The following is a 17228-nucleotide window of genomic DNA, read 5'->3' on the forward strand; positions in this document are numbered from 1 at the left end:
TCATAGAAGAATTCGATCCCTCCTCCCAGCACACCACTGTTCATATTTATAGGCAAGTGAGTGCATTGGGCTTGGGCCGGATTAATCCGGGCCCACTAAGGGTATAAACATTATTTGCTCTTTGATAGAGGCTTAATACAAAGTGCATTTTAATATATAAAATGCATTAACCAAGGCCCATTGGGCCAGCCCAAGCGTAACCACACTATAAGATTAACGACAGAATGCTACTTCAATTTGGGTCGCGTGGGCTTCGAGGGAGATTCGGGGGACAAGAACTGTCAGAGTAGTGGCAGTACGACTCTGAACTGACGACGTACATTCCCGATGTAACCTATTCTGCATGTTATCTATGGGGACACAACTCCACATTTCTTGGGGTGATGTCAGTATCGGGGACACCTCATCACGCCCAACCTGGTCACCTGGTCCAGGTCTGTTTACCAACATCCCTCTTCATTTACCAGGGTCTCGGTTCGTTTACCAACATCCCTCTTCATTTACCAGGACCCGGGTTCTTCCACCGCCATCCCGGTGTAATCTCGGACTTGGGAACCACGACCTCTTCATTGCATCCTAGGAAGCACCGTAGGAAGGGTCTGGGAATATGCTACATGCCAACGCGATGGTCCAGCCTTCTATTCCGGGATGCCCTTTGGGCTTTACTGAGATTTGAGCCGCCAGAGTTCGTCCCGTCTTTGTCTACTGGGCCTGATCTGGGCCCTAAGTCCCTTTAGGGCGGCCCATGGACTCAGAATGTGAATTTGTATACTTGGGGAGAAACGAGGATAAGAGTCCTTATTCCCAATCATCTTGTGCATTGACCCCTAGAGATCCGGGTTACTTAGCAATCCTTTCTGTTTGTACTTGTCAATGACATGTCCTACAGTAGCTGTTGCACCATATTCTTCGGCATATTCTGTGCTGGAAAAAAAATCATTTTATAAATGCAATTCAATTATTTAAAAAAAAAACACACAATTTTTGCTTTTGTAAGGATTAGAACTCACGTTAAAGACATGTTCACCATCAAAGCCAATGATAAGTGTGTTATTAAGGAGATTTGAATACAATTTTTCATAATAGAAAAAGTGAAATAGTAAGTCCCACATTGTTTTGAGACTAAACTTTGGCTCCAATTTTTTTCTATATAACAACTTCATCTAGAAATTATCATGAGTACAATATAAATTCTTTGAAATTGTTTAGGATAATATTTTTAGTACATATTTTATATTTTCTCAACTTTTGATAATTATTTTAGCGTATTATTTTTGTCATGAAAATTAGCGTTTGGATTAATTAGTCCGAATTTTTTCTCAACTTCGGCAAATCACTATAGGGTTACAAGTCATGAAAAAAAGATGGCAATGAATGAAAGATATACCGAACTTTTCTATCGTATGTCGATGATGTTATTTTCAACTTTTTTATTGTTGTATTTGACCACATTTTTCCAGTAGTTCTGCGTCAGTGAGTGGTGGACGTCGACATCAAAGTGAAGTGCTACTACAAAAAATGCTTATTAATAAGTCCTTATCAAAGTGAAGTGCTACTACAAAAAATGCTTTTTAATAAGTCTTTTATTAGGTTGTACCTCTGTGGTTGTGGAAGGACTAAAGTTTCAGAGTTTCTTCCTTGATTGAGTAGACTGACTGACCCAATATCCATGGAGTCGTTTGTGTCTTTGTTAATCGCACCCCATAAATATTATTAAAGGAAAGAAATAAAAAACAAAGAACTCATTTAGTAAGTAAATTATTCAAGTATATATATATTTTATAAAAACTAAATAATCATCATTACCGATCAAAGATTGGAAAATTAGAATTTTTCCATACAACACCTTGAATAAAAGCTTTTAAAAAAAAATATTAATCTTAACGTGATGCTGAGTTTCTTTATATATCTCTTCTATATAAAAAGTGTGTATAAAAAGTGTGTAGATAACGAATTTTTTTAGTTTTAACAGTTTGTTTTCTTAATTTTAACAAAATATTTTAACGGAATATACATTTACAACTACTAAAAAAAATATTTAGGTAGCTAAGTCACGTGATCAATAGCAACTGATGACGTGACTTAATGGGTAATAAGTGTACCTCTATCATCCTCGTATTCAGCACGCATAACATAATCCTCTATAATAATTGTCTCATTTCAACCTTACAAGTCACTTATTCTGCTGTTAATTTTTTTTTTTTGCCAAAAAAGATGAATTTGTATTAATCAAGTAAATCGTTCAACAATACTACATTCAACTCAGAAGGGATATCACTCCCTAAAACAACACGATCAGAAATAATGCTAGTAGACCTTGCTAGAGAATGGGCTACAGCATTTGCAGATCGTTTTACAAATGTAATGGACACTTCATGATGAATGAGATCAAGCAACAACTGTCTACATTCATGAACAATTCTGCCGAAATAGGATAGAAGCACAGTGGGGCTTTGAATAGCTTGTATTGACACCAATGAATCTGATTCCACTTCAACTTTGTGCCAATTCTTGTCTTTTATCCAGCTAAGGGCTTCTCTTATTCCTATTGCCTCTGCAAATTCAGGTTCAACTAATCCCCCAATACAGCTTGCCCTGGCTTCCAGCAGACCCCCTTCTTGATTCCGAGCAACAAGAGCAAAAGAGAATCGGTCTGGACCAACAAAGAGAGCTGCATCTGTATTTATTTTAGTTATACCTGGGCTAGGAGGCTTCCACTTGACTGCACCGTCTGAAATCTGGGTAAAACCGAGCGAAAGATCAAAAGAACGGTCTTGGGCGTTCTTCCATTGCTCCAAGGTAACACGGGCAAGAGTCACAATGTCCGGGGCCTCTGCACCCTTTTGATTCCAAATGAGCTCATTTCTTGATTTCCATAACGCCCAACAAAGCATGGGTATATGCAGGAGATTTTCAGCGTTGGTATTCTCCAGAATCTTAGCTAATCGGACAGCAAACACACCAGGGTCATCTGGGTCGATTTGAACGCCAAGGATATTCCAGCAAACTTGCGAGAATGAGTAAGAGAGAAGAACATGAGGGATCGACTCAGGGCATGTGTTACAGAACGGGCAGAGATCACTCACTGGAACTCCTTTTAGTTGGAGATTGCATTTTGTGGGAAGACAATCGGTTGAGGTCTGCCATAAAAAGGTTTTGACTTTGGGGGGGATGCTCAGCTTCCACAATTTCTTCCAGTATACCGAAGCTTCTTGATCCACCTCTGTTCGCTCCCTCTGTTGAGTCAATAAATGAGCACTTTTTACTGTGTAATGCCCAAGCCTATCCATCTTCCACTACCATGTATCAGCTTCATTTGCATGTATTGGGATATTCCTGATTATACTAATATCCCTGTCAAAAAGAAGATCTTGAAGTAAATTCTCATCCCATTCGCATTAGTCAACCTTCATTAGCTGGACAACCTTTTTATTGACTAGTACTGTAGAAGTGGTGTGGATATACGGGTCTGAATTAGGGAGCCAAGGAACCTCCAGTATGTTGACTGACTTACCATCCCCAATTCGAACCGCTGCCCCTTGCCGAATGAGCTCTTGAGATGCCATTATGCTTCTCCAAATATAACTTGGGCTGCCGCCTATCTTGGCTGAAAGGAAAGAGTCTTGAGGATAATATCTGGCTTTATACAACCTGCTAATAATTTTTTATTTCAACTTTTTAGTCAAATTTTGTCTTTAAAAATACATACATGAGTATATATTTTTTTTCATGGTATTGTAGTTACGATATTCAACCAACGAATTTTTTTAAAAATTAAATAGTTTATAATATTAAAAATAGGTTTGTATTTTTTTTAACACCAATACTGAACTAGAATAACTAAAACTGTAAACTCTTCATAATTACTGTCATAATTTTTTTAAAATTGACTGTAATATGTGTTATTTAGAGCAAAAATTAATTAAAAAATTAAAACAAAAATTATCCATATTCTTTTTTTGGTCGGGAATATACGACCAAAATATTTGTTTCACAGTATGTAAGAATTTTTTTTATAAATACAAATATATATTTGTCAAATTTTGAGTGGGAGCCTTTAGTAGAAATGTAAGGAAAAATGATAATATATATATATATTTGTCATGTTTATGTATAGCTTACACTTTTTTTATGTTTGTCATGTTTCTCAAGTCCGAAATATTTGAGCTCTCTCCATTTAAGTCAGTAATCCTTCAGTGAAGAAAGTGTCTCATCACAAATTAAGTTAGTGAACATACCAAGATTTTAAGCAGACACAGAAATATAGATAATAAATGAAAGAGAACATACATTTCTATCAACTTATCCAAGCTAGAAATACTAGAAGGAATTGGCCCTTTGCAACCACTTGCTTCCATTTCTCTGTTGAGAGTAATATATATATATGTAATATCAATGCAAATAGCTCATGAGTTCTGAAAACTATAGATACCAATAGATCTTACAAATACTGAAGTTGTTTCCAACCGCTAAACTCAGGCATACTTCCTGTAAAGTTGTTACTACTGATCCTACTGCAATGAGAAAATATGAGTCATCAAGATATCTTGGTTCATTTCAGCTATGAAGTTATAGTACACATTGCCACTTACAGCACGGATAACTTGGAGAGATTAGTGAGAGACAAAGGGAACTCTCCAGTGAGATTGTTTGCATTAAGATTCCTACAGAGCCACATCATTTCAATTATGTAACTCGGGTATGTAATCAAATGGTTACTTTGAAAAGATTAGAGATGCTCACAAATAAGTCAAGTTCACCAATTTCCCAAGCTCAGAGGGAACAGTTCCAGAAAACAAGTTGCTCTCCAAGGCCCTGAACTTAATTAAGAGAGTGTTATTATAAACAAATGAAAGGAGTTTAAAATAGAGAAATTAAGGGTTAAGAGAAAGAGCAGGGATATGGCATTCATTATGAGCAGGGATGAAGCAATTGCATACGATTTCATTGATGTACTTTTCTGTGCGTGGTTTATCAATAGTCGATTGGTTACTACAAGGGTCATCGAAGTTCCAGTCTGTCTTGTTCATTTGTGCAGCTATTTCTTTAGTGGCTTCCACTGCATAATAATAATTATAAACCAATGAAGATTAACCCTTTAGTGATCAAAAGAAGAACAAGAACAAGACCAACACAAGACTTAATAAGTAGCTAGCAATTATTATAGCTTTTCGATCCTAGTTAATATTAAAACAAAAGCAAGAAAATGAGAGCTTTTTCTGGTATATCTAAGTGTTGGCCACTATGTTTGTTGATCTTTGTTTATATGATTTTTGGATTTATATGTTTTTATTTTAATGCTACATTTGGCTCTTTGATTTGGAATTAAATATACTGGAATAAATTCTTAAACCTATCTGATGTTTGACATGTGTGCTGGCCATTTCTGAGATCATTATTCTTGTACCTTTTTGTCCAAAATTGTTGGTTTAATTGATTTTATATTTTCTGTAGGTTTGTACTTGATAGAGCAGGTCTTGATCTAAGTAAACAACCACCTGCTGTGAGCTTGAACAAGGAATTAGATTTTATCCTGACATTAAAGTTGAAGGTCTATAGCTTGAACTCAATGAAAGCTTTCGTTGATTGGCATGATTGTATTAGATATTATACTAAGCATCTGTTAAATTAATTTAGAGTTTGTTTTTATGTAACTGTTTACCTAAATGAACAACTGGATTTGGATACAGCCGTTGAAATATCGTTTTGGTGTATTAATGAAACACTATAAATACAAAGCTTAGTAGCTCAATCCATTACTTGATCAGAGCTTTTATCAAACACTTTCTATTCTTTAAATGCTATCAGCCAAAAACATCGATCCTCTTCTTCAACTTTCCCTTGTTTCTTTTACTTTCTTGATTCTTCAATGCCTTCCGACACTTCTCACAGTAATGCTCCAGTGGTAGAATCTCCCGCTCCTCCCATGAAAACTCCTTTGTCTGGCTTCGCTGCCCTCACTGCTCAGCTATTGTAGAATATAGAAGATTTTGCTTATCTTGACTAGCTTTGGCATATGTGATTGCACATTGTAGCTGAAGATCAGACTCTCTTAACTGCCTCTCAAGGGAATCAACCTTGCCAGAGGCACCAGCACCACTCTTAAGAAGGCCCAGCTCTTCATTAATCTCCATATTGGACACTCGGTTTCAGCATTTTCAGCCCTACTTTTTGCTTTACATATCCTCACTTCAGAATCTGCAATAACATTTTCCATTTCATTGATTATGCAACATAGAGCATTAAGCTCTTCCTGACTACCATCTGCAAAATACTTTGCATTCAGCAGCAGAAACTCAGATTCTTTCAGCTCTTTATCAAGCAATCTGACCTTTTCACCCAAAGTAAAGGCTTTTGAATTGACAAGAATTATTTTATCTTCAGCATCTCTCAATTTGGATTTTAGTTCGTTTGTCTATGCAACAAGCAAGTCATTAAATTTTGCATTGCTGCTTTCCAGCTTGCTCAAAGTATTTTCTTTAGCCTTCAGTTCTTCCTTGGAACCTTCAAGCTTTGATCTTAGCCGAGTAGCTGAACTTTTCAAACTTAGCTGGAGTGTCTGCAATTGACCCAACAGCTCTTTTGAAATTCCCACTGAAACCACAGCCATATTATCCGCCTCAAACAATCTTTCCCAAACATCTTCTGTTTCATCTCCCATGCAGTATACTTCTTGTTCTGAGGAGACTAGCCTTTCATTTAGCACTTCTTCAACTTGTCTTAATTCTGTCATTTTCTTTTCGAGATCCATTTCTCTTGCCAAAGATTTCTCCAGCATCCTCAAAATATGTCTTTGTTTTTCAGCAGATTGCATCCTAATTTTACGAACAATGTTGTAAATTATGAAAATGTTAGTTTAAATTTTTAGCCATTGAATGTTTGAGGTTTAAATTTTGTTGTAAAATAACATTATTATCTTCATCTTCACAATAAACATCTTTTGCATTACTTTGATTCTTCTTATTGAGTCACAAATATTATTGACACTTAGTTTTGCGAAAATTGTGTTTGCCTTAAGTTGAGTGGAGTTAATGCAAAAAGTATATTGAATTGATTTTTTTTTTTTTAATTTCTATCCAAGATAAAGGAATAAGCTCTCATGGTTGTGTTATTTTTTATTGCAGGAAATGGATAAGATAATGTTATTTGTAGTTTTTAACGGAAGATGGAATGCAAACAACAAATATGTTGATCATGAAGTGAAAATATTGATGGTGGAAAAGGATATTAAGTACGTGGAATTGGTAAACAAGATATACAAAGAGCTCAGATTGAATGAAAGATTGATTTAAACAAACTTGATTTTTGATGCAAATATGGATACAAGCAAAGGAATGAAGATAGAAAGTGATGAGAATTTACAAGTTTATCTAAACTTGAACAAGACTATGGAAGAGTTGAAAAAATGTCCTCTCATCGTTGAAGTAGAACAGAGAAACCAAACCCTTTCTTTGCCAAGAGAAGCTAGCATTCCATCTGCTTTAGCAAGCAATGCAACAAGTCACAGTTTGACTCTCACAGACCCCAATACGAATACTGCAAGCACTAGCAAGATAAAGAGCGCCTCAACACAAGAATCCATCAAAATTACAGAACACGGGCAAGAAGCTCAATCACCTCTGCATGTATTGCCGAATATGGAGATTGAAGACATAAGAGTCAATTATGTTTTCAAGAATAAGACTGATCTAAAATATACACTTGCGAAAATAGCCATCAAGAAACACTTTCAGTATAGAATTGAGAAATCATGTTCAGAAGCATTTTGAGCAAAATGCATAGATAACAACTGTGGCTGGTATGTACGTGCAAGAAGCTCAAAAGTATCAGACTACTTTCGAGTTATCAAGTACCATAAACACCACACATGCTCCTTAAATCACAGAAATTTTGAAAATAGACAAGCAAGTGCAAAAGTCATCAGTGGTTACTTCAAAGAGAAGTTTTGTGACCCAGGATCAACCTATCGACCAAGGCAAATAATACGAGACACGAGAGATGAACATGGGGTAGGTGTAACGTACAATAAAGCATGGAGAGCAAAAGGAGATGTTTGAACATGCTAGTATTTTGTATGGATTACTTATAGCTTGTATTTTGTTCTAAACGTGCATAATGATAATTGAAGTCACTTATTATTGTTGTTATTACGTATATATGTTTATATACATATATATATATTATTGTTCATCGAAGTGACAGGCACAAAAGGAGATGACTGCGCATAGTCTCGATCTGTCGTACCTCATGCATGTTTGGTTTGATAGTTAATGGTTGTTATGATATTTAAATGTCTAGAGGGCCAAGTCATATGTAATATTTATATCCTATCGGTGTGATATTGTGTATGATTTATTTGATTGTCATATGTGTGTTAGACAATATTGTGGTAGTTTGATTATATTATCCAAGTGGGAGAATGTTAGAATTATTATGATGGACTAATATAATCATAAACAGTATTCCATAATCACAATCATTAACCAAAGTGCCTATTAATTACCAATAACCATAATGGGATGGTTCACACTTACTAATTGCATTAGAGGCACATGGTGGCACCCTAATGACTATATGTTGGCCCATTAAACTATAGTCCACCACTACTATCATAAAACCTTATTAACCTACTAATACCCCTTAGGGTAAGTGGGCATAAGTGTGTGAAGTCATATAGTTACAAAAGTGTGTGTAGTGGTATTGTGGTAAGGGGTTTGCCATCCATAAACTCCCTCTTGCATTTGCACTTGATCTTGTGTGTGTTTTTGGTAGATTTGAAGGGTGGAAATGGCTCAAGATGGCATTGGCAATATGGGAGGTATGTTCTCTTCATTGTGTAACAAATTCCCTAAATAAAATATGATCTTGCACTACTACAAAAATTACATGATAAGTCGGTTAAAAACTGACATCTGAATGTTCATAAGTCGGTTGGGAACTGACTTCCCATGCAGTGACTTATGATGTAAAAACATGGTAGGTCAGTTGGCGCCAAACCGACATCTGGTGTAAGACATGGTACGTCGGTGGAAAACTGACATCTGGTGTAAGACATGGTACGTCGGTTGCAAACTGACCTCTGGTGTAAGACATGGTAGGTCGGTTGTACACCGACCTCTGGTGTAAAACATGATATGTCAGTTCACAGCCGACTTATGGTGTAGACATCTTTTGTCAGTTTTAGTAGAACCGACTTATGGTGTTTTTTTTCTCTTAAAAAGTGTATTATGTCCAAAACAAATCATGTTTTTTTATACAAACAAACTGAACAAAACAAAACATATATCACAATAATATAAAATACTAGAATTTGAACTAAGTATCTAAAATAACGAGTCTTAAGTTAATTACAAAATGATTCACATAAGCATTGTAAACTATAGTTAGGCAACAAAAGTGTGTATATCTTCAAGAAAGTCTAAGTTAACATTGTAAGTATATCTCATTAAAAGTCTAAGTTAACAAAAGTTAGTGGACCTATGTAGTACTCATCAAATCCATGACGCATTGTGCCCATTCTTCACGTACTTCATTGATCTCATCCTTTGTGTAATAGTTCTTCCCGCCACACTAAAACAAAATTCATTGCATGAGTTGAATTAATATATTTAATCTTAAGGTAAAGCTAGAACTTTAATTATGAATATTTTCACTTACATTACTAGTTAGCCAACGCATTGAAAACTCATTTGTCACGAAGTCCTTCATCATCCTCATAACATAGAACCCACATTGTACTGATTGTAATGGTTGACGAGGACACTTAACTGTTCTCCAAGCGACTTCCTTAGTTTTTGCATTATTTGTGCGTAAATGTTGAAAGACACTAAATAATAATAACATAAACATTTAGATGTTCTTAATTTTAAATGAATTAAAGAGTATGCAGTCAATTGGTTAGATTTTTACCGAGAAATGAGAGATTTGATTTCATCTGGTGGAAAATTGTGAAGAGAATCCAGGAAATAGCACAATTGGCGATCAAAATCAATTATTATAAGCATCCAATGCTTTCTAACAAAAACACAAAAATATTTCATTATTAATATTATATATATTCACTAACAAAATACTAAAAGTAAAAAACTTACCCCTTATGATATGGCAACAACCACATCTGACCCGGATTTGAATCAAGCATACGCTTTGATACCCATTCAACTCGTTCTTCTTCAGTGGATCCAACATTTGATAACCAAATTGGCTCAACAAAACGAAAAAAGTGACTGATCTCTCTTTTCACTAATTGGAAGTATAAAATCCTACATAAAAAATATATCTCTGTTAAATTTATAAAATAAGTTATGAACAAACTTATAATTATTTTAAAAATCTTTGATACCTGATATATAACGATACACATGCTGCTCCAATCTCTTCCATTAAGCCAACATGGACTATATCTTCTTGTGAGATATATAAATCATTCTCATGGCCGAATATCTCAAAATCCATCGTAATTTTGATCATGAAACTTGGCTCCACATACTTCACAGTAGTTAATAGACACTTGAGAAAGCGAGGAACCCCACTAGGAATCTTGAAGAGTATCGGGACACTAGCTTTAATTGACACTACTTCATTTTGACTAGGAAGTTTTTGGGAAGGATGAGATTTCTCTTGTGTCATTGGGGCATTAGGTATTGGTGAACCATTCTTTTTTTGCTTCTTTGTCTTCTTAGGTAGCTTCAACATGAAAGTAACACATGTTAGTCATGAAAAATAATTTAATCACTAAATATAGTTTCTTGTCAATGTCTTACCAAATCTGAATCGTAAGGAATGATCAGATGAGATGGCCACTCAACATAGTGGCCGACAGCATGACGTACTAAAGAAATCTCATCTCCAATAGGAAAAATAAGTTTAGCCTCATCATTGCAGCATTCATCCACTTGCACACGATAGTTACCCTTTCTTAAGTCAACACAATGAATTTTTCCGCTTGTTGCCATTATTTGTCCAATAGCAACAGTATCACCATTTTCTGTCAATAATCTAGACTTCTGATTATCCTACAAGCTCAAGACAAGGACAAAATAATATTTATGTTATAATAGATATTTTCTAAAATAATAATATGAATAGGTGAAGAATAAAATACCTTTGATGAAACTAAAGACTCATTTACCACCTCCATTGGCGTAGGGGTCTCACTTGTTCGTGAAACTATCGTAGGCAAACTCACTTCACTTCCTTTTAATGATGAAATTTTGTTTGCTAATTCTGTAAACTTTGTCAAAAATAACTCTCGTTCTTGTTCTCGTTCTTCTCTTTCTCGTTTTCGTTCTACTTCAAATTGTTCAGCTTGACTACGTAGTCTTTGCTCAAAGGATTGTTCTAACTTTTTAAAGTCATCTAAGTATTTTTGTGATTGGTGTTGCTGAAATTGAAATTGATATTGTTGAAGTCCACTAAAACCTCCTGCTGGCTTCAAAAAGTAGTCTCTTTGTGTAACTCCACGACTTTGGCCTCTTACTCTACCAGGATGCTCCTTTGTTCCTAACACTTGTGTCAATATATCGTTTGTCCCAACTTCTACAAGTGTCCCCTCATTTCTCTTATCTAGAAGGTCATCCTGCAATATTTAATTTCATAAATTTAGTAATACAATATAATGAAGGATAAAAAAAAATCCAAGTTCACATAGTTTACAACATACAATGGCATCTCCTATAAGCTTGTCACGTTCATTTACATAATTTCCTGATGCATCTTTCCTTGCCTCCTTCCAAAGTATAGATCGATCTATTGGCTCATCTGTGCCTAGTTTAGGAGAATCCCTGCCATGAAAAACAATAAACAATATATATATATAATTATTCACAGATTAAACAATATATGTATTTATAGAAACCCAATATATGTATTTATAGAAGAGTCAACACTATGAAATATATATGTCTTCAAAGAAAAACTAGAACACTTGCTGAAATAAGGAAGAACATCAAATAGTCACATTATATATTAAAATAAAACTTCTAACAAACCAATAATCCTTGTTACAGGTAAAAAATAAAAATATCAACACATGCCACTACAACAGATGTATGGTTCTATAAATCGCCTAGTTCAGCCTCAGAAAAAACAATATATGTATTTATAAACTTCTATAAACTTCTAAAAAACCAATATATGTATTTATAGAAACCCATAAAAAACCAATCGCCTGGTTCTATAAACTTCTAACAAACCAATATATGTATTTATAGAAACCATAAAAAACAATAAACAATATATATATAGTTATTTACAGATTAACTATGACGGCAAAAATCAAACTCTTGGGAAGAAAACAAACCCCAGAAATCAAACTCATGGGAAGAAAACAAACCCCAGAAATTCGCGGCGGGTATGACGGCAAAACGGATTGAAGAAGAACGGTAGCTGGCGGAACGAAGAAGATGTGAAGAAAAAAAATTCGCGGGTGTACAGTGAAGAAGAAGAGTATGCGCGGGATACTCAATTTTATTTGGGTTTTTTTTCCACCCTAATTTTAACATGGTGTGTCTCTAATAGCAACTGACATATGATGTAGCATCATAAGTCATTTATAGAACCGATTTATGCTGTTAAAACTACAAATATATAATTTTAACATGGTATGTCAGTTCATTAGCAATCGACCTATGATGCAGCATGATATGTCTAGTTCTAGAACCGACTTATGATGTTAAAATTAAAAAATATATAACTTTAATTTGTTGATATTTTATTTTAAAATTATAAATCTCCAACTTATTTAATTTATTTTTTTTCTAATATTTATAAATATGCTATTTATCAATTAAAATATTTTCTTATTAAAAACTAAATTAATTTTTTTAATTCCAAATAATTAATTAATTAATATTTCAAAAATTATAATATATGTAATATTAATAAGTATATATTTTTTATACTTATTGCATTCACAAATCAATTATATATATGTATTATTTGATAAAGTAATACATTTTAAAATTCAAATAATACAAAAATAAATTAGACTATATCTTTAACAATATATTTTTATAATGACATGATAAGTCAGTCAATAGAACTGACCTACCATGTCACATGAAAAGTCAGTTCCCACACAACCGACTTACCATGTCATTTAAAAAAATATTAATTAAATACATTAAAATATTTATAAAGTTTTTTTTTTAAATTATAAATACTATTCAATTAAAATATTTTTTCATTATAAAATATAATTATTTTTTATATTATAAATAATTGATTGATTTGATTCATCTATTTATATTTCAAAACATTATAATGTAGATAAATAAATATAAATTTTTTACATTTATTTCATACACTACTAAATAAATTATTGTATTTTAAAATTCAAATAATGTAAAATAAATAAAAATGTGACATGATAAGTCAGTTTATATAGTACCGACCTACCATGTTAAAAATGTAGGACATAGTAAGTCGGTCCACACAGAACTGACCTACCATGATTAACATGGCATGTCAGTTTTGCAGGAACCGACTTACTATGACATCTTCAAGCATGGGAGGTCGGTTCAATGTGAACCGACCTACCATGTCAACATGGTAAGTCGGTTCCCGCGTAACCGACCTCCCATGCTTACTTTTATTATACATGATAGGTCGGTTATGAGTAAACCGACTTATGAACATGTGGTAAGTCAGTTTAAGTAGAACCGACTTCTCATGGACGATGACTGATGTCCCAATTGTAGTAGTGTTGGGTGTTGGATGAGCATTTAATGTTGTTGTTGAATCTGATTTATAGATATAATGCTCATAAAATTGTTTACAATCTAACAAACACACGATTCCAAGACTTATTTTGTACCAAGTTTCTATTTATTATTTTAGCATTTTATTATTAGTATTTATAAATACATATTAATGGCGGAGTTAGGATTAAAATACAAAGGAACTAAAAAAAATTAAACTAATATATGTACAAAATTCATATAAATGTATTATTTTTTTTCTTTAATTTTAGAGATGATCAATATATAATTTTTTTTATAATAAATTGTTTAAAAAATATAGATAAAAAAATTAGGGGGCCATCCCCAATTCCCCTACCTTCATCATTGATATTAATTATATATATATATATACTAGCAGAAAGCAACGTGCAATGCGCGTTTGCTTCGTTGTATTGAGAAAATGTGTGAACTTAGTTTTATTTTTTAACTTTCGTATTAAATTTTATTATTTAATCAATGGTATAGGTAACCATTTGGTACTGTATATTTTTGTGAAGTATCGTTTTGGTACCCTATATTTACATTAATAGTTATTTGGTACTCTGTATTTAATTAATATAATTTTACCAATTTAATAAAACTTCTCTCAATTATATGAGTTCCAAATATAAATTTAATTACTTAATTACATATAACTGATGACAGTTTGGTCATATTGATAAAAATTGTATTTATGAAATTTGAGTTTAGGGTACTAAATATCTATGATTTTGAAATACATGGTACCATATGATTGATTATTGAAAAAAAAGGGTACCAAAACGATAGTTTGCAAAAATACGTGTACCAAATGAGTAAATTTCTTATAATCAGTGTCATATATTTTAAAATACAATATTTAATATAATGTATGACATAAAGATATTACTAAAAATATTGTTGGAATTCAAATTATAATATTGTTGATAAGGATTTGGTAGTTTTGTTTCCGAACGAGCGATTTTGCTATTGAACGGTTTTAAAGGCTAGACCTTCATAAATAAAATAAATATAAATAAAATTGTAAATAGTTTAATAAAGAATGTGATTTTATATGAATAAATAAATAAATGAAGAAAAGGATTGATTTGTGTTTGTAATTTAGGATGATGATTCATCCTTGTTGTTATCTTGTTTGGCTTCAATGGAGAGAATAATGAAATGCTTGTATTTCACATTATTCATTTTTTCTTCATCTCCAGACAATTTGATTGTCCATTTTTTTGTTGCTAATTTATTTGCAACAATTTCAATGTGTTGAGGAATTCCCTGTAAGAACAATTTAGAGTTAGTTTATATAAATTATGGTTTTTTTCATATGTATTATTTTGAAATGTAGTAATAGTACATTGGGGCAGAATTGATTAGCGAGTTTTAGACTTGTTTTAGTGTGTCTACTTAGGAAGTATTTTAGAGGTTTAGGGTTGTTTTGTTCTATTTTACGCTTGTGTTTGTGTTGTTTTTGTTTATTTTCAGGTTTTGAAGGATTGGGATGATTTAGAATGAAAAAGATGCCAAAAAGCACAAAAATTCATAAAGCTGTCAAAAATGCCTTTTCTGAGAGAGTAGAGCGACCTCGCTAGGTTGCTGGAAATTGAAATTCGGCAGATTTTTAAATGAAGGGCATTTTGGTCCATTCACAGGGGCTAATTTAGGGTAACGAGTTCTGATGCGATTTGGAGGGGAGAAAAACGTGAATTAGAGGCTAGAGACAAGGAGAAGGCAAGGGAAGAAGAAGAAGAAGAAGCTTGGAGCAAGCGTGGGCGATCTGTGACAATTCCCCATCTAGTTTCATTCTCTTTTTCTTTAATTTTCTTTGTTATTGTTTATGTTTAATTTGATTATGGATATGAATATTGAGATTATGAGCTAAACTCCTATTTAGGGATTTGATGGATATTGACTGAGATTATTCCATGGATTAATGCTATTTGATTATTCATTTTTCCTTGTTTATGTGATTTGTTCATTCTTGTGCTCACTACATGTTTGAGATTGATCACCTTAAGCATGATTCATGATCCTAATATGAAATCTGAAAAGTGAATATTAGGAATGCTCTAAATGAATAAACATAGGTTTTCATGTGAAACGAAAGTATTTGCATAGCTTGTGTGACTTTTAGATTATTGCTTAATGCGAATTGTTTGTTGTGTTATCTCAGAGATGCAGTAGTTGGCATGCAATTTAGTACCTTTATGATCTGAAAAGAGTTTAGGTGATTTTATAATCTGTCATCACATAGAAGGAAGAAGAATAGTTAACTAGTATTAACAATTGGGTAATCAAAGCAATTGAAATCATATTCCTAATTTCACATCCATTGTCAAATCCTTTTTATTTATTGTTTTGCTTGTTGTGTTTTCTGCATTATAATTTTAAAACCCAATTTTTATTGTTTCCAAATAGAAATATAAATCCAATTTTGTTAGTACTTAGCTGCAATTCCCTTGGGTTCGACCTCACCTGTGTGAGTTACTACTTGTATGATATGTGCACTTGCGTGTAATAAAAATATCGCAACAAGTTTTTGGCGCCGTTGCCGGGGAATTGTTTAGTTAATATTACGTTAATTGGATTAAATTCTAATTTGGTTTTCTTTTCACTTTTTGCTAACTTGTTTGTGTCCAATTCTTCTTGTCTCATCTCAGGTACCATTGGTTTATGCGACGTCAAGGACCAGCTGCTAGAGTGCCTGTTGATCCTGAGATAGAGAAGACTTGCCGGCAGAACAGAAAAAACAAAAGGTTGGAAAGAGTTGTACAAAGGATTGAGCAAGAGGAAGTTATGGCCAACAACGGTAATAATGGGGGTGCCATAGAAGACCCGGCTAATGGTCATAATCCACCAGACCGTAGCCTGAGGGACTATGTGTTGCCAACAATGACAGGGGTCCAGTCTTGTATAAGACCACCTGCCGTAGATGCAAATAATTTTGAGATAAAGCCAGCCATACTTCAGATGGTTCAATCCACAGTCCAGTTTGGGGGACTGCCCACTGAAGACCCAAGCATGCATCTCTCTAACTTCATGGAGCTCTGTCAGACATTTAAGATGAATGGAGTTAGTGATGATGCTATCAGACTTAGATTGTTCCCATTTTCTCTGAGAGAGCGAGCTAAGAGTTGGTTGGTATCTTTGCCACCTTACTCAATCAATACATGGAATGATCTAGCACTGAAGTTCCTCTCCAAGTTCTTCCCTCCAGCTAAAGCAGCTAAGTTGAGAGGAGAGATCAATAATTTTTCTCAGTTGGATAATGAGTCTCTCTATGAAGCTTGGGAGAGATTCAAAGAATTGATAAGAAAGTGCCTACATCACGGAATAGAGAAATGGATGCTAGTCCATAATTTTTATAATGGGTTGTGTGGTACTACTCGCACACTCATTGACGCAGCAGCTGGTGGTGCGTTTATGAGAAAGAGCGCCAATGAGGCATATGACTTGTTGGAAGAAATGGCCATGAATAATCAGCAGTGGCCAAGTGAAAGAAGCTCTTCAAGGAAA

The 17228-nt window shown here is 33.7% G+C and overlaps 2 protein-coding genes and 1 non-coding gene across 3 annotated transcripts; all 3 read right to left on the reverse strand.

The window, feature by feature from the left end:
• Nucleotides 1-4127: 4127 nt before the first annotated feature.
• Nucleotides 4128-5071, reverse strand: LOC133800649 (probable LRR receptor-like serine/threonine-protein kinase RFK1). Its single transcript, XM_062238678.1, has 5 exons — nt 4941-5071; nt 4744-4815; nt 4593-4664; nt 4446-4514; nt 4128-4362 (listed from the first exon to the last, which is right to left on the reverse strand). Exons 1-5 carry the CDS (start codon nt 5003-5005, stop codon nt 4221-4223), a joined length of 420 nt encoding a protein of 139 aa, XP_062094662.1. The 5' UTR covers nt 5006-5071; the 3' UTR covers nt 4128-4220.
• A 4263-nt stretch (nt 5072-9334) lies between these two features.
• On the reverse strand, nt 9335-16379 carry LOC133800792 (uncharacterized). Its single transcript, XM_062238852.1, has 9 exons — nt 16339-16379; nt 11663-11783; nt 11105-11578; nt 10764-11015; nt 10343-10686; nt 10092-10262; nt 9910-10014; nt 9658-9826; nt 9335-9570 (listed from the first exon to the last, which is right to left on the reverse strand). The coding sequence occupies exons 1-9, from the start codon at nt 16377-16379 to the stop codon at nt 9478-9480; spliced, it is 1770 nt and encodes a 589-aa protein (XP_062094836.1). The 3' UTR covers nt 9335-9477.
• Nucleotides 16380-16940: 561 nt separating this feature from the next.
• On the reverse strand, nt 16941-17047 carry LOC133802833 (small nucleolar RNA R71). Its single transcript, XR_009877579.1, has one exon. It is a non-coding gene; the product is annotated as a small nucleolar RNA R71 (small nucleolar RNA).
• Nucleotides 17048-17228: the final 181 nt, after the last annotated feature.

This window comes from Humulus lupulus, chromosome 9 (genome assembly GCF_963169125.1).
Source record: "Humulus lupulus chromosome 9, drHumLupu1.1, whole genome shotgun sequence".
NCBI classification, from domain to species: domain Eukaryota; kingdom Viridiplantae; phylum Streptophyta; class Magnoliopsida; order Rosales; family Cannabaceae; genus Humulus; species Humulus lupulus.

Coding starts and splice junctions, on each gene's coding strand:
- LOC133800649 (XM_062238678.1), bottom strand. CDS start 5,005: ATGACCCTTGTAGTAACCAATCGACTATTGATAAACCACGCACAGAAA. Junction 4,816..4,940: donor AAAAGTACATCAATGAAATC/GTATGCAATTGC, acceptor AATTAAGTTCAG/GGCCTTGGAGAGCAACTTGT. Junction 4,515..4,592: donor CTCTCCAAGTTATCCGTGCT/GTAAGTGGCAAT, acceptor TTCTCATTGCAG/TAGGATCAGTAGTAACAACT.
- LOC133800792 (XM_062238852.1), bottom strand. CDS start 16,379: ATGGTACCTGAGATGAGACAAGAAGAATTGGACACAAACAA. Junction 11,579..11,662: donor AGCTTATAGGAGATGCCATT/GTATGTTGTAAA, acceptor TAAATATTGCAG/GATGACCTTCTAGATAAGAG. Junction 10,687..10,763: donor TTCCTTACGATTCAGATTTG/GTAAGACATTGA, acceptor TTCATGTTGAAG/CTACCTAAGAAGACAAAGAA.